Here is a 24,621-nt window from a genome sequence, read left to right on the forward strand (position 1 = left end):
GAGCCATAATAGGAATCCCAAAGCCCTTTCATTACATCATCATCCAGCAAGGCTCAATCAAGCCTGGGACTCAGAACAGTCTACAGAGTTGCCTCTGCATGGCCCCATGGGAGTCTGACAACCAATCAGAACACAAGCTCTAATTCAAAGCCCAAGAGAGGGCATAAAACCCAGGGACCTTCAGCATTACTTCCCTTTTTTCACCCACAATCTCCAAGCCATGTGGTCCTGCCCACCATTAAACCATCTTTCCAAGCAGTCACCATGTTTCCAGTGTCTTTCTTCCCCATTTGGAACTGAACGAAGGAGGATATTTATTCCAACAATATCTTACAGCATGAGAATACATTCTTGCATTCTTTATCTTTATAAAGCAAATACAAAGCTCCAATTTCAGAAGGAAACGTATTAAATAACGTTGGGAATCCAATCCAAAACTCATCTTTTTTTAACTCATCTTTTTTCATGAAAGAATCGATATATTGACATGCATCTGTTAGCACAGTTATGTGGGCGTAAAATTCAACACTTGCTCTCAGAATAATATTTACTATGTTTAGATATTTCATGTAGATAATAGAAACTCACATCTACAAATATCTGAGTCTGATTTTGTCTTTTTATGTAAACAATAAGACTGCTTTGGAATGATTTCTGGTGCTTCAGGAGATGCTTCTTCATAAGCTTGCTGCTGTGTATTGTTTAAAGTTTCTTTTAATGGCTCCTCTATGGATAATGCAATCACATTATCAACTGTCTTTAAAACAATAAAGCAGTATTAGATGTCACAAATGAAGTACAATATCCACTGAAAATGAAAGATCCAAAAGTCTACCTTTTTGCTCATAACCTAAATACTGGCAATCCCAGGGCTGTAAATAAACTCAATATTATAATATTCAGCTAATGATGCTTATGTAACAATTCCATTTTTTAGTTTCCCAAATACAGGTAGTCCTTGATTTACAACAATTCATTTAACGACCATTCAAAGTTACAATGGCATTGAAAAAAGTGACTTATGACCATTTTTCACGCTTACGACCTTTGCAGCATCCCCATGATCATGTCATCAAAATTCAGATACTTGGCAACTGGTTCCTACTTAGGAGCATTTCTGTGTTCCAAGGTCATGCGACCTTCGGACAAGCAAAGTCAATGGGGAAGCCAGATTCACTTAACAACCAGGTTACTAACTTATCAACTGCAGCAATCCCTTTAACAACTGAGGCAAGAAAAATCATAAAATGGGGCAAAACTCACTTAACAAATGTCTCACTTAACAACAGAACTTTTAGGCTCAATTGTGGTTGTAAGTCGAGGACTACCTGTATATAAGAAAGAAAAGGAAAGCCAGAAGGAGATGTTTTGCTCTCCAGAAAATTGCCAGACTAATAAAGGCATTAACCCAATTTGTCTCCTTAGTGGAAATGGAACTCCAAAGCTTTGAAATGGTGGAAAATAAGTCACCTTGTATGGGAGATGTGACACATAAAAATTTAATGAAACAAATCAATAAAATAAACTCAAAAATTAGAACAAGAAAATGGTAAAAAGAAAATGGAAAGGGGACTAGAAGAAAAAGCAGGACAGTGAACTAGGAAAAAAGATAAAAAGAAGAAACAATGGAAAAGGAAAATGTAGGAACAAAAACTCAGGGAGCAAAGAGATAAATAGGCTGAAAACTGAAGAGAGAGTGAGAGAAGGAAAAGAAAAGAATCCCACTGGAAGAAAACTCAGAACTGAAAATAGCTGTAATTCGTGATACTAATTTGCAAAGAATTTCTTGCTTAGGATTCTGTCCCCTTCTTTGCTGAGGGGTATAATGCTGCAGCAAATGGATACCAGTTTGGGCAAAGCAAGATGGTAGGGAAAAGGCACTGATATCATTGTTATCATATGCTATTTGGGCATACTATTTGCTTTTTCTAATAAAAGTTGTGATAATAGTCCTAGGATCCTGGCAAAATCACTGCTTGAATAATGGGTGTGAAGCTTCACTGTCTTTTGATGGGAAAAACGTATTTTCCGCACAGGTAATGTGAACCATCCAGAAGAATAGAAGAGATTCTGATTGCACTTAACATGAGTGGATATTAGAACAAAGAGACAAAAAACATACATGGCAACTGGAATAGAGAATGTACACAAATATTCAGCTGCAACTTTCTTGTTTAAAAAATTGTTCCTGTAATACTTTAACATTAATTATACAAAATATCACAAAAACCTGCTCTTCTTTCTGTTTAGTTGCCTCAAGTGGCTCTTGAATTAAAGATGGAGATGGAGAAACACCAAAGAATGGAATTTCCAACCTTGCTGGTGTTGCAGGTTTGCGCTCAGGCATATATTTCATATCTTTGGTCACAATCATTCTTTCATACACTGAGGAAATAAAGCAAATTATCGTATCTGTTGAGACTACACATTTATTCTCTATCATTTAAATCAGAAATCTGTAGCTGAAAAAAGCAAGCTTTACTAGCTTAAACTGAAACTGAGTGTTCCTTAACTAAAGTAAATTGTTAACATTTGTTGGATTCCATTCTCTCTTTCTTTATTTGAAATAGCGTTGAATTATCTTCCTCTAGTCTAGTGTTTCATGTAAAGGCAGGTAATATATAGTATTTCTGCCCTCTATTTCTTAAAATGGCAGCTGCTTCAATGTCCAGCTTAGATGTTTGTTTTCCCTCTGCACTAGATGAAATATATGACACATATAAATATTGTTCAGTTTCTAATTTGGTGTACTAATTTTACAGTTTCAACCATTTATTTGACAAAATTTGGAGGTTCTGCTTAATATTCAGAAATCTTTGGCTTTTGCTAGTCCTGTTTAATTTCCAAAGTGAGCAAGATATCCTCTTACAATTAGGAATAATATTTTTTGTTAGATCTACCACAATACTTTGTTACAACCCAGAATCGATGAATTGGGAACCACAGTTCAGTGATAAGTAGATAAACTGCTGGGCACATCTTTCCACCTATATAGTACTGAGAAGAGATTATAAAGTGGAAACAAACTGCAGAAAAAGGAGGAATAGAAAGGACAAATAAATGAGATTAAGAAAACAAAGCATATATAATCAAGATGAAATGTACAATTGATTTTTCCTTTTTTGTTTCATCAGGGCATTACATGGGCAATCATTTAATCATAATATAATTATGATTATAATAATAATTCCTAGTTTTCCTCCATTATTCAGCTTTTAATGCACACCAGTCAAACTAAATGAAGATATTGTTAAGCTAGAAAAAGTATGCTCATTGGTCTGCGATAGAATAAGACAGAAAATGTATGGCTTTCAAATAATGGGTACTATACTCATGTCAGAAATGTATTAATTCTCAAAAACATTACTTTTAGCTTTATCTTGTTCTTCTAAGTCATGAGTTCCAGCTTGGAGAAGGAAATCAAACATTTTTAAAGACACCTCTGAGGTACAAGGAGACAAGTATATCATAGAGGGAGCTACCGGTATCTTCCAGAATGCCTAAGGGATGGGAAAAAAGATGTAATTGGGATTGTAACTTGCTATAAAAAATAAAACTTCTTTTATTAATTGCTTATTAATTATATACAAACAAATTTGGATATATCTTACACTATTTGTAGGACCCTTTAAATACTACAGAAACTATGATTTCATTCACTAAATCAGGGTCCCCAAACTAGGCCCACTTTAAGACTTGTGGACTTCAACTTCCAGAATTCTTCAGCCAGCTGGCATTAAATGATACATTAGCAATTGTTATTAGAAAGGTAGGCTATCTTAAGTATTTTCTTTTTCCTTTTCCTAACTATATTCATCACAACCAAATCATGACAGCTTCAAAAGCAAAGAAGCATGACCTTTAATTCTCAACTTTATTAAAATTGCACTACACTGATTAACAATTCAACATTTAACAGCACTGATATTACTTTGTATTCCACCCTTCCTTCAAGTAAACCTTCTGAACTCCATTTATAGATATATTTATTTTCAGAACAACTTCACTGAAGTAGACTAAACAAAAGCCACCCAATAAGTCAAATAAGAAAACAAATATTACTTAGAAGACCCCCTCCCTGAAACTCCGTTCTATCTTTAATAAAATAAGAACTAGCTAGTAAAATAGGAAAGAATTTTGTTTCCTACATTATACTCTTAAGAAGTTTATTCTGCTGGTATCAAACTTTATTGCTTTGACACCATCATTAATTAATTCATCCACAGTTTTATCCATTAAATCACACTAGCCAAATCTTATAGAGATAGGATAGTATATTTTTATTTATATTGTAGACCTAGGTAGAGACTGAAAAAAAGTACAATTTTCTTTATATTGCAGGCCTTTTGTATTCTTACCTTTCCTTTCTTCTCTGGCAAAACCTGCAATTCTGATGTAAAATCTTCAGCAAAGGAATATCCCTTATAAGGCACCTAACCAAAAAAAGGCAAATAAAAACAGTAAATGTTGGCACTATATTATATTATGGCACTATAACTTTTAATATTATAATACATGACATTTTAGCCACTTGATATCTGTGTTAGAAAGTTTTATATTTAAAATTTATAATTCTGTCTTTTATATTTTACCTCTTATTTAATGAAATGAGACTTATCCTAAGGTGAGTAAAGAACTGGCATCTTGGTGAATTAAGTGGTTTGCACTGTATGTAAAGCGAAATATGATGCCAATGAGAAATCAAAGCTAAGCATCTACTGAATTCTTAATATTTAAAAAAAAACAGAAAATATCATGTAATAACATGCTCATACACGATACAGAAAAATATATTTGTTCATACCATATTCTAAACTTACATTCTAAAAAAACCCCACAACTAGAATTTCCCCTTGGTGTTATTATGCTAGAGTACATCTAACAGAGGGTGGGAGACTCTGCATCTAATATTAAATGCTGTTTAGTTTAGTGGTCTATGTCTTTAATACTCAGTGTGGTTTCAGGTCTTCAGCTGATTAAAGTAATATCAATAGAGTACATACCAGATATGAAGCCATCTCAATTGATTTAGGGGCATCCATTTTGTAATGATAATCTAAAAGCTGGCTTTCAAAAATATAGGATTCTAGAAAAGAGATCACAATGGAGATACTAATATTGTAACACTACATGATAGTTAAATTCTTTTGATTTTAAAAAAACAACATTTTTTAGAGCACTGCACACCAGAACTAGACACAAGAACAGTTTTTCCTGAATGCCATCGCTCTGCTAAACAAATAATTCCATCAACACTATCCAACTATTTACTAAGTCTGCATTACTATTACTATTAATATTCTCATTGTTCCTATCACCCATCTCCTCCCACTTGTGACTATGACTGTAACTTTGTTGCTTGTATCCTTATGATTTATATTGACTGTTTCCTAGTATGATTGATTGCTTATTGTATCCTTATGACTATCATTAAGTGTTGTACCTTATGATTCTTGATGAATGTATCTTTTCTTTTTATGTACACTGAGAGTATATGCACCAAGACAAATTCCTTGTGTGTCTAATCACACTTGGTTAATAAAGAATTCATTCATTCATTCATTCATTCATTCATTCATTCGTTTTAATTTAGAATTAAACAATAAGGAAACCTAATTTGCTTTTCTTGTGAATAAACATGTCCCAGGGTAATGTTGCAGGATCCAATCTGACTTGGTCACCAGGACCAAAGGTTTATTCTTCCAACATTTCGGGTTCATGCTGAAGCCCATCATCAGGGAACTTTTCTCCCTTCAGAATATCATGTTTTTCTTCTACTCATTACGGATATTCTATTTATACTGATATAAATGGATAGCGAACACAATTTGCTTTTCTTGAATCCTTATCCTGCCAAACCTGATGTCATTTTGAGACCTTGGAGACATAGGTTACATGTAATAAAATTTGGACCAGCCTTAAATAAGTTCAGTTTCTCAAATTCAGTAATACGAACCACTTTCTCCTTCCTTTGTTGCATTTGATCAGAAGCATGGGTATCAGCAGGTAACAAAATAGACGTCATGATACAAACACCACAACTTAGGACTTGCAGTGATACAGGGATACAACAGTCTAAAAATGGGGTTTGCCTCATGACATTACCATGTGCATGCCATTATTTTGATGCACACTTGGTTTGCTGCAGATGCTCCTGATCAGGAGTTACTTTTTCAAATAATTTCACTATTCACAGCTCATATTATAAAGATATGCAAATGTCTCATGAACCTTACTTATGAAAGTAACTATTATTTCTCATAATAATAGTTATTGCATCCCTTCCTAAGCAAAAAAGGTGGAATGGCAAAATTATATTTTTGATGAGTGGCATTAAGCATGAAGCACTTGGAAACCCTTCTTATAAAGAATGAACTAGTTTGTGAGTTTGGGTAATCCCGAATTTTGCCAACTGGGATTTACACAGCAAATAACTTGCTTTGGCGAACTAGCATGCATTCAACAAATGGTATTAATAATGCAGGCAAGTAATTTAGGGTCCTCTAGACTTGCAGGTACTGCTTGAAGAGACTTTGAAGAGACTTCAAAAAGATCATTCATGTCCTTGCCCCTTCACAATTGCAACCCATTCTACATGGGGCTATCCTTGAGGACCATCTCAAAGCAACAGCTGGTTCAAAATGCACCAGTGTGGACAGTAATGGGTGTTTTTCATTATGCCCATGTCTCAACATTGCTTTGCAAACTGCATTGGTTACCAGTTGGCTTCAAGATGCAGGTCAAAACCTGTAAAGCCCTTCATGGTCTGGGACCTGGTTACCTATCTTCACTTGTTTCTTCCCATCCAGTACAATCAGGGAGAATAGGTATGTCCAGGTCCCTTCAATTAAATGTCATCTTGCAGACCCAGGAAGTGTGACTTCCCTGTTGAGGTTTTGCCCTCTGAAATAGCTCCTCCAGTTCCCCTCAAGGTATGTACAGTTTCAATGCTTGCAATCTTATGGCTATGTGTCCCAGTGGAGTGAGGAGGTGTCTTTGGAAATAGGCTATATATAATAATTTCTATGTTCAGTAGGTATGCACAAATATTATTCATCTGTTTTTTATTTCTCGTCCATGTAATTATTTTTAGTTCATATTTCTGTAAATTTCCCAAAATTTGTTGATACCTCCATTTTTTTGTGCAAATGCTTTGGCTATCTAAGAATCCACATGCACACAATGAATTCCCTGTTAACACATAGAACAACTTACTGGACACAAAGCAGCTGCATTATTGAAGGTCTTAATTTCCATTAAATGTAGCATTGTACGCATCTCAATTAAAAGGTTTGGGGTAGACATATAAAAAACACACTACTCAGTTAATATCATAATTAAGATTACCTGCTTCTATAACTTTCGCAGTTTGAATACTAGTTCTCAAAATGTGCAACATTTTACTGTGATATAAGATATAAATATCATTTTTGAAAGCCAGTAAAATATCACCAGAATTATTGAGGAAGCAGGCTGTGCTTAAAGTATTATCAAGTCTGATCTCAGCTATTAGGTCTTTGTAAATATTCCATAGTTTTATTGCAGCATCTGAACTAGAAAATAAAAGAAATACTCATAATACAGAATTTACTTTTAGGCAAATGCTTAAGTTCAAAATTCACATACCACTAAAATACATAGGAAGCAAATTGTATAGACCAGGGTGGGCAAACTACGGCCCGCGCTGGCCACATCCGGCCCGTTGGTCTGTCCAATGCGGCCCGCCCTGAAAAAAAATCGCTGCCATTGGTCTGTCCAATCCGGCCCGCCCCTGAAAAAAATCGCTGGGCGTGGCGTATTGCCCTGTGCCGCGTGGCCCCAAAGCTGCAAAACAGTGTGGAGCGATCTAGGGGTAGGAAAGAAAAGAAATTTGCAAAGGCCTCGGCTGGGAGTTCGAAATCACCTTTGAGTGCGACCTCTCCAAGGTGAGTCCCCGCCGATCCCCTTTTTTTTCCCGGGCTTCCAGGCTTAAACTTTGCAAAGGCAAAGCTTGCAGGCTGGAGCGTCTTCCCGCCGAGGAGCGGAAGGGTTCCACCCGGCGGGCAGGGCGGGCTGCTTGGAGCCACCTAAAGCTAGGCGCTGCTGGTGGAGCCTTGCCCTGCCTTGGTGCCCGTTTCCGGCTCGGCGGTCCTGCTCGAGCGGCACTTTAAAAGCCTGCTCCCAGCACCCGAACAACTTCCCAGCAACTTTCGGCTTAGTTTTAACTCGCGGGCGCCGCGCCTGGCCCCGAGCTGCCCGGCAGAGGGAAGCCCGGCGGGCGGGCGGGCAGGCGGGCTGCTTGGAGGAGGCGACCCGGCGGCGCTCCGGGCTTCCCCTCTGCCGTGCGGCTCGGGGCCAGGCGCGAGCGCCCGCGAGTTAAAACGAAGCCGAAGTTGCTGGGAAGTTGCTTGGTTTTCCGGGGCTTCCAGGGCTTTGCAAAGGCAAAGTTTGCAGGCTGGAGCGTCTTCCCGCCAAAGAGCGGGAAGGGTTCCGCTCAGCGGGCGGGCGGGCTGCTTGGAGTAGGCTGCTGTGCGGCTCGGGCGGCGCCCGCGAGTTAAAACGAAGCCGAAAGTTGCTGGGAAGTTGCTCGGATTTACGGGCTTCAGGCTTAAACTTTGCAAAGGCAAAGTTTGTAGACTGGAGCGTCTTCCCGCCGAGGAGCGGAAGGGTTCCGCCCGGGCAGGGGCGGGCTGCTTGAGCGGGCTGCCGTGCGGCTCGGGCGGCGCGAGCCCGCAAGTTAAAACGAAGCGAAAGTTGCTGGGAAGTTGCTCGGATTTCGGGCTTCCAGGCTTAAACTTTGCTCGGGCGGCACTTTAAAAGCCTGCTCCCAGCACCCGAGCAACTTCCCAGCAACTTTCGGCTTCCTTTTAACTCTGCGGGCGCCGCGCCTGGCCCAAGCTGCGCAGTGGAGGGAAGCCTGGCGGGCGGGCGGGCGGACTGCTTGGAGGAGGCTCCGGGCTTCCCCTCCGCCAGGCACGAGTGCCTGCGAGTTAAAAGGAAGCCGAAAGTTGCTGGGAAGTTGCTTGGTTTCGGGGCTTCAGGCTTAAACTTTGCAAAGGCAAAGTTTGCAGGCTGGAGCGTCTTCTCGCCGAGGAGCAGGAAGAGTTCCGCCCGGCGGGTGGGCGGGCTGCTTAAACTTTGCTTGGGCGGCACTTTAAAAGCCTGCTCCCAGCACCCGAGCAACTTCCCAGCAACTTTCAGCTTCCTTTTAACTCGCGGGCGCTCGCGCCTGGCCCTGAGCTGCGCGGCAGAGGGGAAGCCCGGTGGGCGGGCAGGCTGCTTGGAGGAGGCGACCCGGCGGTGCTCCGGCAGCAGCAACAGGCAGTTTCACCCGGGCTCCGCTCAGGTGTCCAGCTGGGGCTGTCAGGAGTTGCTACCGCCGGGCGCAGCTCGTGCGGCTCCAGTCCCGCGTTGCCTTGGGAAGGAAAAGGCAAAACCAGGAGCTGCTGAGCCTGAGCCTCCGGTGCCGCTGCTCCCGTTGCAAAGCACCGCCGCGGCTCTTCCTTTTGCCTTTCCCTTCCCGAGGCAACGCGGGACTGGAGCCACGCGGAGCCGCACCGGCGGTAGCAACTCCTGACTCAGGGGGCCTCCGAGGGGAGGGGAAGGAGGAGAAGAGGGGGGAAGGGTGGGGGTGATTCCCTAAAAATCTTGTGCTGACCCGGCCCGTCTGTCAAATTTTAAAAGTCAATGCGGCCCCCGAGGCAAAAAGTTTGCCCACCCCTGGTATAGACATTTTTGTTTCAATTTAGCTTGTAATCAAATTTCGACTCAAAACTGTGTCTAATAGTTCATTCATCAATACCTTAGATCAGTGGTTCCCAACCTTTTTTTCGCCCCGCACCCCTAAAGAAATTTCACTCGAACCTCGCACCCCTTGAAATAAATAATAAATAAAAATGCCAACATATAGCCAATATCCTATTATTTACCTGGACTTTTCTCGCACCCCCTGCAAGCACCCCAGGTTGGGAACCCCTGCCTTAGATGAATAAAGAAAAATGTTTCCTCTTCAAAATACACATCAGTTGCATTTTTTATTTTAACAGAATTATAATGAAATGGTACTTTAATTATTTTAACACTTGCTGAGAAAAAAATCCAAGCATAGTCCTTTTAGGAAATTCCTTAATTGTCTATTGACAACTTCGTCAAATATGTATCCCAGACTTCAAAACAATATATTTTAAACCAGTAGTACTTATGTCAGTGGTAAAATCCTTAGCAACAGTAACTCATCAGAAAAGATTCTCAGCTGGATGGGAATTCCTAAAGGAGAGAATAATAAAAATACAACTGCATCTAATTCCTAGGAGGAGGGGAAAAAATGAAGTTTCAGGTAAAGCATTACTTTACACACAAAACTTAGAAAAGGTCTAAAAGTAAAACAAAAACTGGAAAGAGGATCAGGCCACAGAGAAGCAGTGTAGATGGAGAAACAGAGGGAAGGGAGAAAGGAGATGGTCTTTCACTGAGGAATCGAAGACTCTGCCTAAATTCCTCAGTGTAACACGAGATAATTCTAGTTTATTTCATTGGAAAAGATGTGGTAGCACAGTGGTTAGAATGCAGTTTTGCAGGCCAACTCTATTCACTGCCAAGAGTTTGATGCTAACCTCCTCAAGGTTGACTCAGCCTTCCATCCTTCCTTCTATCAATGTAGCTAATAGAAATCTTTCTAATAGAAAAACCCTTTTCTATCAAAAGCTCAGAATGAAATGTGGTTAGCAGAGAATCCCAAGAATAATAAACAGGGTTTCTTTCATTTATATTCAAAAAAATTTTAAAAAAGGAAAAATGGGGAAAAAATCAGCATACTAGCTGCTCAGTGAAGAATATAAAATACTAATAAAAATACTAATAAATACTAATAAAAAAATCAGAGCTATTCAATTTTTTTTAGTTCAAACCTCCAACAGGAAATTATGAAGACAGGTTGATTATATCTGATCAGGTAATCCCTCTTTATTCTGCATGACCTGAAACTTCCTTGACTGGATGTATTGCATCCTAAAGCAATGAAAGCTTCCTATAAAGTTGAGTGTGTTAGGTTGTAAAGGAGGAGACAATTCCACCCTGCTGGATAGCAGTAAGAATGTTTTAGAAATAGTTGTGGCAGCCCTCCTAATAAAAAACCCAAATGGAAAATCAAGGAATAGCCGCCAAATACCCTGCCAAGCATTATTTTTCAGAGTACCAATCTTTCTTTTCTTTTCTTTTTAAAGGGGCACTGGTTTGTCTGCAATCATCATTGCACTATTTCATCACTTTTTGACCTTGTTTTATAAAAGGGCAACAGTGATTTATTTACCTACCCACAACTGAGAAAGACAGAAAGATTCTTGCAGGAATCCACTGATATCACAGGACCCTCGTGGTAGGTTGCTGGAAGATTTTTTTCTTCTATTTTCTCTTGAAGACAGAACATAAACATCAGTTCTGAATTATGCTACATAATTCCACAGTTTGAATACACCTTTTATTTTTAAACTATTTTATTACTATCTATTCTACAGGATTTTTTTCTCTGCTTCTATAGATTTGTTAATTGCTGTATGGCTACTTTTGGACAGTAATACCACAAACCATAGTATGACTAAAATTTACAGAGGGAATAAATTCACACTTACTCTTTAACATACTGTAAGACAAATGTTTTTTTCTTTCAAGCATTTCAATTTGCCATATATAAGTCCTAGTAAGGCCTCTTTCAGTGTCAAAATAGTTCCCAATGAGTATTTCAATGTGTAAGCATTATTCCCAGTATATAAGATAATATTTTAAAATTTAATATTTTAAAATTAGGGTTTGTCCTAAATTAGGTCAGGAAAATTGTTGATGTAGCCCTGTTTCTGCTTATTATAATCAGCATATGCTCCCAACAGTCTTAGACTCAGTTGTCATTTGTTCCCCAAACTCTAAAGATGCATGTGGTTTGTTATCTGAGTGTAATTGTCCAATAAACTTTATTTCAAGACATGGTGTAAATATTATAGATAAAAATATCTAAAAATTCATAGCAAATTAGGTGTCCCTGAAGGAACAGGGAAGGCATTGTAGTGAAGATCGGCATCCACATGATGATGAATTCTAGTCAGTGAAGTCTACCAGGAAAAGGAGAAATCATAAGATTCCCAAATGTAATTCAGTGGTTAAGATTTGCCCAGTCTCATCTTAATCACTTTCAGAAATTGCTTCTTAACTATTTTTCAGTTAATAGTTTTCTTCAAACCTTAGCAAAAAGAGTTTTAAATACAAGTTTAAGGATTTTTAAAAATTATTTTTGGAAATAAATAGCAAAAGGGTGATTACAGCATGGAATTTTGGAAAGTTACAAATGGACTAAGGGTCCAGATGGATTTGAAATAAGTTTTTGAAATTAAAAATCCTTCCATCCTTGATGCACTTTTGAATTCTTTAAAAAAATGACAGGATGGGATTATCAAAGTTGGACATTAGAGGGATCAGAAGGAACTTAAAATTACAATTAAAGAAGAATAACACTAACATTTGACTTACCAGTACACAGCAAAATAATTAAACAATGGACATATTGAAGGATATTTGTGAATAAATTACACAAATTAATTTTAAAATTATACCGTAATTGCCATTATAGATAGACTGTCTTTAAAAGATATCACGTATATTATGGAAGCAGAAAAACATTTTCCAAACAAGACTGAGACTTATTTGAAAGTGCATTTAAAAATGACAGATTGCAAGAATGATATGGAAAAAGATGCTACACTGCTGATGTCTTAATAATTAAAAGAGATTTACAAATAACAAAAAATGACCTAGGTAACTTTCCTATACTGCATTTACAAAAGAAACTTGTTAAAGTTTTGAAGAATTTTATGAGATAAAGAAGAACTGAAAAGCAATCCAGTTTTAGGACAATATTGGAAGGAATTTTAAAAAATGTTAAAAATAAAAGGAAAGAATATAAAATTAGTTTATTTGATCAAGATTAAGATAAACATATTATCTCTGATAATATTTAATGGACTTGATTCTCTATTGATACAGAAGTTATTACTGACATAAATGGACATTATTTAATTTTATGGACTAAAATAACAGAGATTGCAGTAGTTATAGTTAATGTTTATGGACCAAATCTAAATTCCAACGAAATATTGGACACTAACTTGAGAAAACATACTACTACCCAAAAAACATTAGTAAGATTTATAAAGATTTATATGAAGATTAAGATGTATATGAAAGAACTGAATTTAATAGACTCCTGGCATTCAACTGTATTTTATTTTATTTAAGTGTCCACCACAATTTTATTAGGTTTGAGCAGGAAACAACTAGTACGCATGTGCGAGGGGAACCTTTACCTTTATTTTTTAATAACATTGACCTTATCACACCAAATAGTACAATTGCTATGAAATGAGCATTTCAGAAACCCACTAAGGTATCAAGAAATTATTGTTTTGGGGACATCTGGTTGCTTGTCATCAGAGTGGAATCCGCGATCGTGCGTAATATTGCTCTGAGCTCACTTGTTGGAGGGTCCTGATTGAGATCAGAACCACCCTGGAGGGGTGGTGAAGAAAGGGGGAACTGTTTGGAGGGTAGAGGGGAGCCACAACTCCCCTCCCTGACAAGAAAAACCCCTTCCAAAGAAAAGTTTGTGCGGTGGTCTAAAATGGCCACCATGAAGATGGGAAGCAATCCAGGAAACTAAGACTGTGCTGGAATGGTGAAGTAGTGAGCGGAGTGTGAACCAGGTGAAACACATAGACTTTAAGATACCTTGGGATTAAGAAATAAAGAACTATTTTGGAGGAAAGTGTGTATAGGTGACCACCAGAGAGAGTGAGAAGGAAATTGGAACTTATAAAATTGGCTTGAATATTGCAACGAAGTAACTTAAAGGAGAAAATTCAGAGGAAAATATTTGAACACAAAAGGCTTGGAAATTAAATTGGATAACTATTGGACTTTTGGCACTAAATAGGCATGTAAATGCTGGAATTGAATGTGTTGAAAAGAAATAATAGCTAATAATTGAAATTAGTGAACTTAAAAGTTTTATAATAAAAAAAGAAAGCAAAAAGTTAAAGAGTCGATTGTGGAAAAAAATTCAAGAGTGCCATCTGATAGTACAGGAAAAATTTCAATGAATCTTTGAAAAGTGTTTGGTCTTTCTAATTAATTGGACTTTGGAATTTAAAAAATAATAAGAGAAACTTCATCATAATAAAATAAAAACCCTGAAAAGCGATACCAGAATACTACAAGGGGAAAGATACTTGAAAATATTACCTTGGAACCACCCGGTGATTTTGGGAAACAGTTGGAAAAGGACCTTACAGAAGACCTGGAAACAAAGACTTATGAACATTGATTGTTGAAAATAAATATAAAAGATACTGGTTGAAACAATATACTGGAGTTTTGGAGCGGATATATTTACTAAGGAAGAAAGAGAAGGGAAAAAAAGGAGCAGACACAATGGGGGAATTACTTATTGAGATAAGATTGGATTTATAAGATATGAAGGAAATGATGAAAATGAGTCTGGAAATGTGTAGCAATATATTACAGAAATTAGAAATGGTGATTCAACTTGAAGAAGAACAAAGGGAACCAGAGGGGGAGGAGTTAAATAAAGGGGAAACCAGCTTTGAAGATCAAGCCGAGTAACAATCATTTAAGCAAGGGGAAAAAAGAATTAAAATTAAAAATTTGTGGCTTGAAGTGACAATAAAAGGGGGAATGGTTTGGAAAATGAAACAAAGGAAAGGAAAAAAGCAGAGGAGGGAAATACAAAAGAAAGATTGAGAGCAAGAGGGGGATAAAATAAATAACTGGAATGAGAAATGGAGAGATATAATAATGGGAAAAAAGGGAATTAAGAGACAGGACCAGAAAATAAAGAGAAACAGGAAGCAAACAAGAATGAAAAGAAATTACATTGTTAGGAGAGTGAGAGATAATGGGTAAAAAAGGAGAGGAAAAGAGATTCCACAAGGTAATAGGTTGTGATATGTAAGAATAAGTATTGAAAATAGTTAAGACTGGAACTGATATTGTTTTTTCTTTCTCACTTTTGTCTTTTTTATTAAAGGATTATCGCTATATTAGATATGGAATTTAATGAAATAAATATGGAAATGAGAATTTATAATAAGAATTTCAATTGATGATCAGTGATGTATAAAATGAGAATCATTATGGAAAGATTAATATCACTTTCTATAATTAATTGACGATTAATATTTTTCAATGTAGAGATGATTTATAAGGTGATTGAGAAAATACTATGCAGAATCTGATTTAAAAGATGTATATATATATCTGTAGTAGATAGGGAAATATTGTTATTATAGTAGAATGAAGGTGGTAAGCTCGAACAAACAACTAAAGTGGACAATTCTTAGAATTAATAGAATAAGGATTGATAAAATTACAAATGTGACAGATAAGGGCAATATGAATATAGAAATAAGATAAGAATTTTAGATAATATGGTAAAACAAGATATGAGAATATCCTAAAAAAATGAAATAAGTTAAGATATGAACTGAGATTGGATAAAATAAGGCTAATGAATTTAATATTAGTACGTATTGTGATATGAAACTATGGTCATGTTTGTGTTGAGATGTGAAACCTGGAACCACACTGCTTGCCAAAAGAGAATTTTTATTTAAAAAATAAAAAATAAAAGAAGAAATGAATAATGAACTAGATATGTCTAAATAATACGGTAATTGGCACTAGAAGAAATATTGAATAATTAAACAATGAAGGATTATAATTTAATGCAAATATGTGTATTAAGAGAAATGATTATTATCTTTGTCTGTATGATGCGTTGGTGCCACACTGTTTATCTATTGATGTGCATATGAAGATTACAATAAAAAAAACTTGACAAAAAAGAGAAATTATTGTTTTAATGTTTCCCACTTGAATAATAAAGTTTTTGATTTGAATTCAATTTTTTAAAATAAGAATCATATAAAGCATATTTTCAAGGTAGAATTATTCTTTGTGCATCAAAAATAAGATTAAAAATAAAAATAATTTGAAAGATGAATCAAAACATTATGGGCACAAATGGTAGATGCCCATCTACAATTGCTTGCAGAGAAATATAGAAAAAGATATATGAATTAACTACTATGAGCCTCTATGGCGCAGTACTGCAGGCTACTTCTGTTGACTGCCAGCTGCCCGTAATTTGGCAGTTCAAATCTCACCAGGCTCAAGGTTGGCTGAGACTTCCATCCTTCCAAGGTGGGTAAAATGAGGACCCAGATTGTTGAGGGCAATAGGCTCTCTGTAAACTGCTTAGAGAAGGCTGTAAAGCACTGTAAAGTGGTATATAAGTCTAAATGCTATTACAGCAGACAGACAGAATTTATGTTAACATGTTTATGACGGAGATCATGCGAAAATGAAGAAAGACCTGGCAAGATCTTTGCTAATCACTTAAAACAAAAGAAAGAAAGCATAATGATTCCAATTATTACAGGTGAAAAAGATAAAATCTATACAATTTAAATATTAAATATTGTATTAACCGATGCAAACCAAAATTGGTTCAATAGGTGAAAAATCAATTACCTTCTATTAAGGAATATGAATTTTGTTCCAAATCCATGAAATATTTAGGTACTATAAGTGTATACTAAAGGATATAGTTCAGTTAATAACATAGAAAGAAAATACATGGAGTGATTTCTATTGTCATTAAAACTTAACCCTTTGAGGAAAAGAGAACATTCTCAAAATGAATATTATTCCCAAATTAATGTATATTCTGAAGGGCAATCCAGTTTAAATATCCAGAAAATATTTTCAAAAAATGATTTATGTGGCTTTATTCTATTTTGAGAATATCTTTACAGAAAATGCAATTACCAATTGATGAGGAGGTCCCAGTTTTTCAAATCTGGAGCTATATCATCATGCTTACAGATTGTGAAGCATTAAATGCTGAAAACCAATAACAATTGGTGCTAATTTTCTAAGTTGGGGCAACTTTGAAATGTACATATAGATCGCCTTTGGTTGGATGGAGAGGATCTAAGTATATTAAAACTCTAGTGTCTCTGGAAACAATTACGTAAGTTAGAAAGTTATGTACCATCTAATAAAGAAAGTTTTTTTCTCATACCAAATTAATTTTCTGGAGAAGCCCAATTTTAAATATGAGAGGAAAATGCTCATGTGGCAATACTGGATGGCAGCAGAGATATTGACTTTGGACCAAGTGATAGCTGAGGAAGATTGGTTTTTTTAAAAAGATATTTTGCGTTAAGAGATGAATATATGAATGATAAAACCCAATGGCAATATTTAATAATTATAACATTTGTTATCATTAGATTTTTAATTTGCTACACAGTATGCTGGCCAAAGACAACATATTCTTGTGCAAAGACTGATCTTAACACAGCATCCATTGCATGCAAGGTATCAAACACCTTTTCTTTTCAGGTACTGTCCATATACCAATTATGTTCTGCATAGAATAAAAGCCATAGACCTGCTGGTGGTGGTAGCTTTTAAAAGGTGTACCTGGCAGGTACAGTTGGCTAATATTTCACCCTGTCAGGAAAGCCTTTTAACATGCAATAAGATATGAATTTAACAGTCATAACGTTAGTAGTAGTACATTACTCATAAATAGTACATATGATAATCATGCATTAAATTAAATTGGAAATGGACTTAACTGCCTTCTTAAGCATATCACTTGTTTCAATTACAATTTATTGGAAAGTTAAATGAGACAATAAATTACAGCTGCCTATGACTTCCTTGAAAGCATTGACAGTGCATAGGGATGACTAAATAGAGAGAGATGAGTCAATTAACAGAAAGTAACACTGAACTATCCATCAACCCTTTATTGTACCTCATTTCCATATGCAGTGCAATTACTCTTATCTTTAACAGAATAAGTAACCAGAAATATATTCCAAAATCTATATATATATATAAAAGGGCCAGCAGGGGCTCTTCCTTCATTTTGTTTTCTCTACTGACTTTAAGGCAACACACCTGATTTCTAATTATTAAAGAAACATTCTTTTCTCTCTCTCTCTCTCTCTCTCTCTCTCTCTCTCTCTCTCTCTCTCTCTCTCTCTCTCTCTCTCTCTCTCTTTCTCTCTCTCTCTCTCATATTTATGTTTTGTTAGATGGCAGAGAATTAGAATTTGCACAAACCAACTTAGCAGATGATTGATAGTAAATAAGGAGCAGGCTTGAATTTCAACAAAGCAGACAAGCTGAAAGGGCAGCAATGCTCAGCAGCTTCACCAGCCTAGCTGAGATATTGAACGCCTACAGCAAGCCAGAGTTCCTCCCTCAGCATAGACTGAGAGATCATGCAAATATCACAATTCGATTCTTACTATGTTACAGAGCACCTGATTATGACATCGAACATGTAAACAAGCTAAATACATTACTAACATGGGCTGCATCCTGCCCATACCCTTTTATCCTTCTTGGTGATTTCAATCTACCTCATATTAACTGGACCCTAAATGATTGTACAACTGAAATCATACACACAACCTTCTACAATGCTATTACAAATCTGGGACTGGAACAACTAGTAATCAACAACACTAGACTAAACAACTGCCTCGATCTCATCTTCTGCAACAGTTTGAACCTAATTTACGGAATACAAACTAAAGAACCCTTTTCCAGTAGTGACCACAATATGATCGACTTTTGTCTCAACATACATCCACACAAAAATCACCACAATGATGTAATCCCCTATTGTAACTTCAAAAAAGGCAACTATGATCTTATAGACAACGATCTCTCATCCCTTGATTGGCAATCTCTATTCACTGGATGCAATACCGTTGAAGACCATTATAACATATTTTTACTTGAAGTCAAAAGAGTCATCAAACTCTATGTTCCAACAACAACTCCCAAAACAAAACAAAAAAGCAGATTACCCATATCAATAAGGAAACTTCAATCCAAAAAGAGATCACTCTGGCGGAAAAACAAATCTGGTCACGTTGCCAATTTCAAAAACCGATACAAAAAATTTATGCCACCAGATAAAGACTGAATGCACCAATTATCACATTAAACAAGAGGAAAACCTTCTAAGCACCAATTCCACCCGAGCTTTTTACAATTTTGTAAACAACAAACTAAAAGACTCAAGGTCCATCCCTCCCTTGATAGGACCTGATGGTAAAGACTGCAACGACGACACCATTAAAGCCAACATCTTTAACACATTCTTCGGCTCAGTATTTGTAAACAGCAATGGATCATGCCCAGTATTTCCTAGCCGTACCACAGATAACAACAATGATCTAATACATATCGATTTCACAGAAGACAATGTCGAAAAATCACTACGCAATCTAAAGCCATCTCTATCTATTGGACCGGATGGAATATGTGCCTACTTCTTAAGAAAGCTATCCACTGCCATAGCCAAACCTCTAAGCATAATCTTTGAAAAATCTTTCAGGACCAGCTCCTTGCCTAACCTATGGTCACAAGCCACAGTCATCCCCATCTTCAAAAAGGGAGACCCAAGCCTAGTTGAAAATTACAGGCCAATCTCCTTATGCTGCGTCACCTGTAAAGTCATGGAATCAATTATTAACCAATCCATCATCCTCCACTTAGAGTCAAACAACCTACTCTCCAATAAACAATTTGGTTTCAGAAAAAACTATCCTGTAATCTGCAACTCTTACACTGCAAAAACATATGGACGACACAACTCGACCAGGGCAAAGCAATTGACGCAATCTACATAGACTTCTGTAAAGCCTTTGATTCAGTGGTACACGACAAACTACTCCTAAAAATAAAATCCTATGGTATCTCTGGACAACTGAATAACTGGATAGAAGCATTCCTGTCAAACAGACAACAAATGGTCAAAATCGGGAGCGTTCTATCAAATCCAGTACCTGTCAATAGTGGTGTCCCCAGGGCAGTGTTCTAGGACCAACTCTCTTCATACTCTACATAAACGACCTCTGTGATCATATTAAGAGCAATTGCGTTCTCTTCGCTGATGATGTAAAGCTGTTCAATACCACAGACAATACTGCTACCTTACAAAAAGACCTTGACTATGTATCTGAATGGTCAAACAAATGGCAACTCCAAATCTCAACAAATAAATGCTCTGTCTTACATATTGGCAAAAAAATCAGAAAATAAAATACAAGCTGAATAGTCAAGATCTTGTTGATGACCCAAGCTCTGTAAAGGACCTTGGAATACTCACCTCTAATGATCTAAGTGCTAGAGCCCACTGCAACTACATAGCCAAAAAGGCATTAAGAGTTGTTAACCTAATCCTACGTAGTTTTTCTCTGGTAATATCACACTACTAACCAGAGCATACAAAACATTTGCTAGACCAATACTCGAATACAGTTCATCAGTCTGGAACCCTCATTACGTATCTGATATTAGCACAATTGAGAAAGTCCAGAAATATTTCACAAGAAGAGTTCTCCACTCTTCTACTCGTTGTAGAATACCTTATGCCACCAGACTTGAAATTCTAAAACTAGAAAACCTTGAATTACGCCGTCTTCGGTCTGACCTAAGCATGGTATATAAAATCATACATTGCAATGTCCTACCTGTCAATGAATACTTCAGCTTCAACCATAACAACACAAGAGCACACAATAGATACAAACTCAAAGTAAACCGCACCAAACTTGATTGCAGGAAATACGACTTCAGCAATAGAGTGGTCAATGTCTGGAATACTCTACCCGACTCTATAGTCTCTTCCCCAAACCCCAAAAACTTTAACCTTAGACTGTCTACTATTGACCTCACCCCTTTCCTAAGAGGTCTGTAGGGGGCGTGCATAAGCGCACCATCGTGCCTACCGTCCCTGTCCTATTGTTTCTCTTATTTTATTTTTCTTATATGTACCCATTTCATGTATTCACAACTATGTATACACTTATACTTATTATCTTGTAAACAATTGGCAAATCAAACAAACAAACAAATAAATAAATAAATAAATAAAGCCAGTTTTGCAGTTCATAAGAGCAACTGGCAGCAACAGCTAACAATTTTGTTCTAAGCTCAAGCAACAAAGCAGAATAGAATTGTTCATAGGGCTGTTCAGAAATATATCACACACACATACTGTAATATGCCATAGGATTAGTGAAACGTATTATGGCAGAGGTTAGGAAATAAGTTTGTTAAACTTTTATATAGTAAAGGCCTTCCTGGAAACATAGGAAAGCAAGTGATCTCTTTGTTGGTGGTCTTACCATTTCTTTTATAATTTTTATTAAATAAAAATTTAATAAGGTAAAAACATTATAAACGTTAGAGAAGAAATAAAGAAAAATAATGAATGGATAAGAAAAAAAAGACAATAAAGACATAGCTTCCTACCTTTTTAACAATGTATTTACGGGGGTTTCCGGTTTGTCGGCTTCGCGAGCGGTAGGGATTCGCGAAGCTGCGCGATCCCTGCCGCTAGCCGTTTTGGGGCTCCGACCCGGACGGGTGCGGAGCAAGGCTGCCCTGCAGGGGTAGCTGAAGGTAAGGGGGATCCGGAGGAAGGGTTTGGGGGTGTTGCAGACCCACTCCCTGGCGGCAGAACCCCTGTTACCAGGATTGTGCAGCGGCGGTCCGCAATGGCCGCCACAAAGAAGTTGACAGCCGGGCAAGTATGCGCAGGAGGAAGAAGAGAAAGTTATTGAAAGTGAAAGTTCTTCTTGGTCGACCCAGGGCTTTGAGATTTATCTAATTTAATTCCTGGAAAAGATGGTTTTCTGATGATTTCTTCCACAAGAGAAAAAAAAGCGGCTATTTTGAGGTGCTGAAGGAAAGTTTACTCTCCTCCCGACGGAATTAAGCCGGAAGGGAGAGGATAAAGAAAATATATAAATTTGGATCTTGTTGGAGGAGATGCCTTGAAGACTTGAGGACAGAAATACAATCTTAATAAGGCTTTAAAATATAGACTTGGATTCTTTTTTTTATTTGTTTGATACCACCCCTGGAAGAGGAAGGGGGAATTTTGGCTTGCTTGGATTTATTGAGGATTGTGGATTTTGGGATTGTTTTGCCTTTCTCTCGGAATATTTGGTTGGTGTAAGAAGAAAGAGGAATAAAGAAAAGAAAAGATTTATTTATAATGGCTTTCCTTTTTGAAGACCTGAGGGATGAATATGAGCAAACAAAAGCAGCCTGCAAAGATGGCATGGAAAAAGCTTTTCTATTTCTAGAAATGGCGCTGGTCAATTACCAACAGACAATGGAACAGATGGAAACGGAAGAAGAACAACAAGGAAGAGACGAAGACGCCATCTTCATTGAATCCCAAAACTTATCTAAGGAAGAAGGAAGGAAGAGAACAAGGAAAATGAAGGACTTAAGATCTAAAAAAACATTTGAGAAAGAGAAAAATATGATGCAAAGTAAATATAATGATAACAAACAAGAGAAAAAGGGAACACAACAGAGAAGGGATCCCAGCAAGGCAGAGGTTAGAAGAAGAAGGGGGCTAGGAAGATTTGGTGGGGGAAGAAAGAAAGGGGAAAGGCGGAGAAAAGCCTCAAAGCTTTAAAATTGGATGGGAGAAGAGGGATTTTTTTTAGAGACAAAGGATGAAATATAATTTTCTGTAAGAAAGATTCTGCTAAGGTACAGAAGATGGTATTGTAACATTTATATTTGAAATAGTAAATTAGAATGGTTTAAGATTTAATAAGAAATTAAAATGTTGAAGTTTTTAATAATGATTGATTTTTAAAATGTAATAAAATATCGAAGGAAAGGAGGATACAATGTATTTAAACATTTTTGGTGGATAGAATGTACCAAGCAGAACCAAATTGGGTATTTGTTATGCTGAATGTTAATTTTACTAACTTAGGGGGGAGGATAGAAAGGCATCATACTCTGATTAGTGATTTCAGGAGAAATTTTTTTTTATTATAAGAAGAGATAGAGGGATAAATGAATGGGCAAAAGATACAAATTTAATGATTTAATTAAGATGGATTAAATAAGATAGAAATGTGAAGAGTGATATGTGCTATTATTTTAGCCCATGCAAAGAGAGGTAACTGGGGCCAAGGTACTTTACTAAAAGATTTTTTTTTATGTTTGTTTGTGTTTGTTTGTGTTTTATGAGAATATTGGGGAAATTATTGTAGAAAGACAGGGAAAGATTTAATATGTAATGATTTGTTTGTTGTTGAAACTTTTAATAAAACTTGTTTTAAAAAAAAAAAAAAAACAATGTATTTACATTTTGCTCCTTATTTATTTATCAAATATGTATGCCACCCATCTCAAGGTAACTGTTGCTTGAAGATTACATATAATTTCCTTCTTTCCATAATCTAGCTTTTCTTAGTTGTCAAACCCATACATTCACTTTTTTTCTTTCTTCAGCATGAGTCCATAAGGGGTTTCCAATCACTAATAAATGAGGTTATTGTTGTTTCCCTAATCAGACAAATCAATTTTGCCATTTCTGTTTTATTCTCTCATCTTGACCAACCATTCCTCCATTACAGATATTTCAGAACTGTTCCAGTGCCCTTTCCTAATTGTCTATATATCAGTCTCAGCAAGAGAAGTTTTTGTTCCAATTAAATATTGATCTTCAAAATTATTTCTAAGTGGTCTGTTTCTCATGAGAACTGATTCACAATAATAAGAGCTTGTAAGGTATTTTAGGTGCCCATTTTAAAAGCTAAAGAACATTAGCTAATTGCATCCTGGTGGGTTTTCTCTCTCTCTCTCTCCCTCCCTCTCTCTTCATTTCTGAGTTCAGAAATTGGCTGCAGAATAATAATATAACAGAAATACTGAAGAAAAGAAGAAAATTTCCAGGCAGAAATTGCAAGTCTTCACTTAGGGTGTTTATTTTACTTAAACCTAGACTCCTTTTTAAAGAGCTGTTAGACCAAGGCATTGGAAAGTTTGTCTCTATCATGTTTGGTTTGGGCCCAAATACATACTTAAACACTGCTTAGGAGAGAAGTTCTTTCATATTTTAAAATAAATATTTAATATGTATTGCTACAAATGAAATAATTGAGATACATAATGTCTTTATAAACTACTGGGATCTCCCTCTTTGTTTTTGTTTATTCAAAATGGTTTAATAAATAAAAAAGAAAAATAAACATTAATTAAATGGAATTGTAATTGCTGTTACTGATAGTCTGGCAACATTGATGTCGAACAAGTCATGAAGATTTGAAAGCATCTGAACGGCAAAACTTAAACTGTGCAAAATTTTTGAAAAGTGTTACAGAATTCCTAACAAGAATACTTCTGGGTGGAATTAAATAGGCAACATTACACAATAAGGGAATTCAGGGAAGAATTCTTGTCAGTTATGAACAAATTACTCAGCGGCCTCACCCTCACCATTAGCTTAGCCTATCCCTTCCTAGTAATATTTTAAAAAAGAGACTAATTTTTTGGATCATATAGCAACAGCAATAGCATTTAGACTTACATACCACTTCACAGTGTTTTACAACCCTCTCTAGCAATTTATAGAGTCAGCATATTGCCCCCAACAACCTGGTTCCTCATTTACCAATCTCAAAAGGATGGAAGGCTGAGTCAATCTTGAGCCTAGTGAGATTCAAACTG

The 24,621-nt window shown here is 36.6% G+C and overlaps 1 protein-coding gene across 1 annotated transcript in view; it reads right to left on the minus strand.

Moving 5' to 3' along the window:
- The window catches only part of LOC113417914 (uncharacterized), a 76,813-nt gene that overhangs the window by 29,046 nt on the left and 23,146 nt on the right, over window positions 1-24,621 (minus strand). Inside the window, exons 17-23 of the mRNA XM_087954168.1 lie at window positions 11,292-11,388; window positions 7,348-7,553; window positions 5,004-5,086; window positions 4,359-4,433; window positions 3,368-3,500; window positions 2,167-2,385; window positions 589-726 (exon numbers count right to left, since the gene is read on the minus strand). Of these exons, the coding sequence (XP_087810294.1) occupies window positions 589-726; window positions 2,167-2,385; window positions 3,368-3,500; window positions 4,359-4,433; window positions 5,004-5,086; window positions 7,348-7,553; window positions 11,292-11,388 (951 nt within the window). The remainder of the gene's footprint in view (window positions 1-588; window positions 727-2,166; window positions 2,386-3,367; window positions 3,501-4,358; window positions 4,434-5,003; window positions 5,087-7,347; window positions 7,554-11,291; window positions 11,389-24,621) is intronic.

The sequence above is a fragment of the Notechis scutatus genome, chromosome 2, assembly GCF_049901735.1.
Source record: "Notechis scutatus isolate UNSWTSFEM ecotype Mainland chromosome 2, rNotScu1.2, whole genome shotgun sequence".
In the NCBI taxonomy this organism is placed as follows: domain Eukaryota; kingdom Metazoa; phylum Chordata; class Lepidosauria; order Squamata; family Elapidae; genus Notechis; species Notechis scutatus.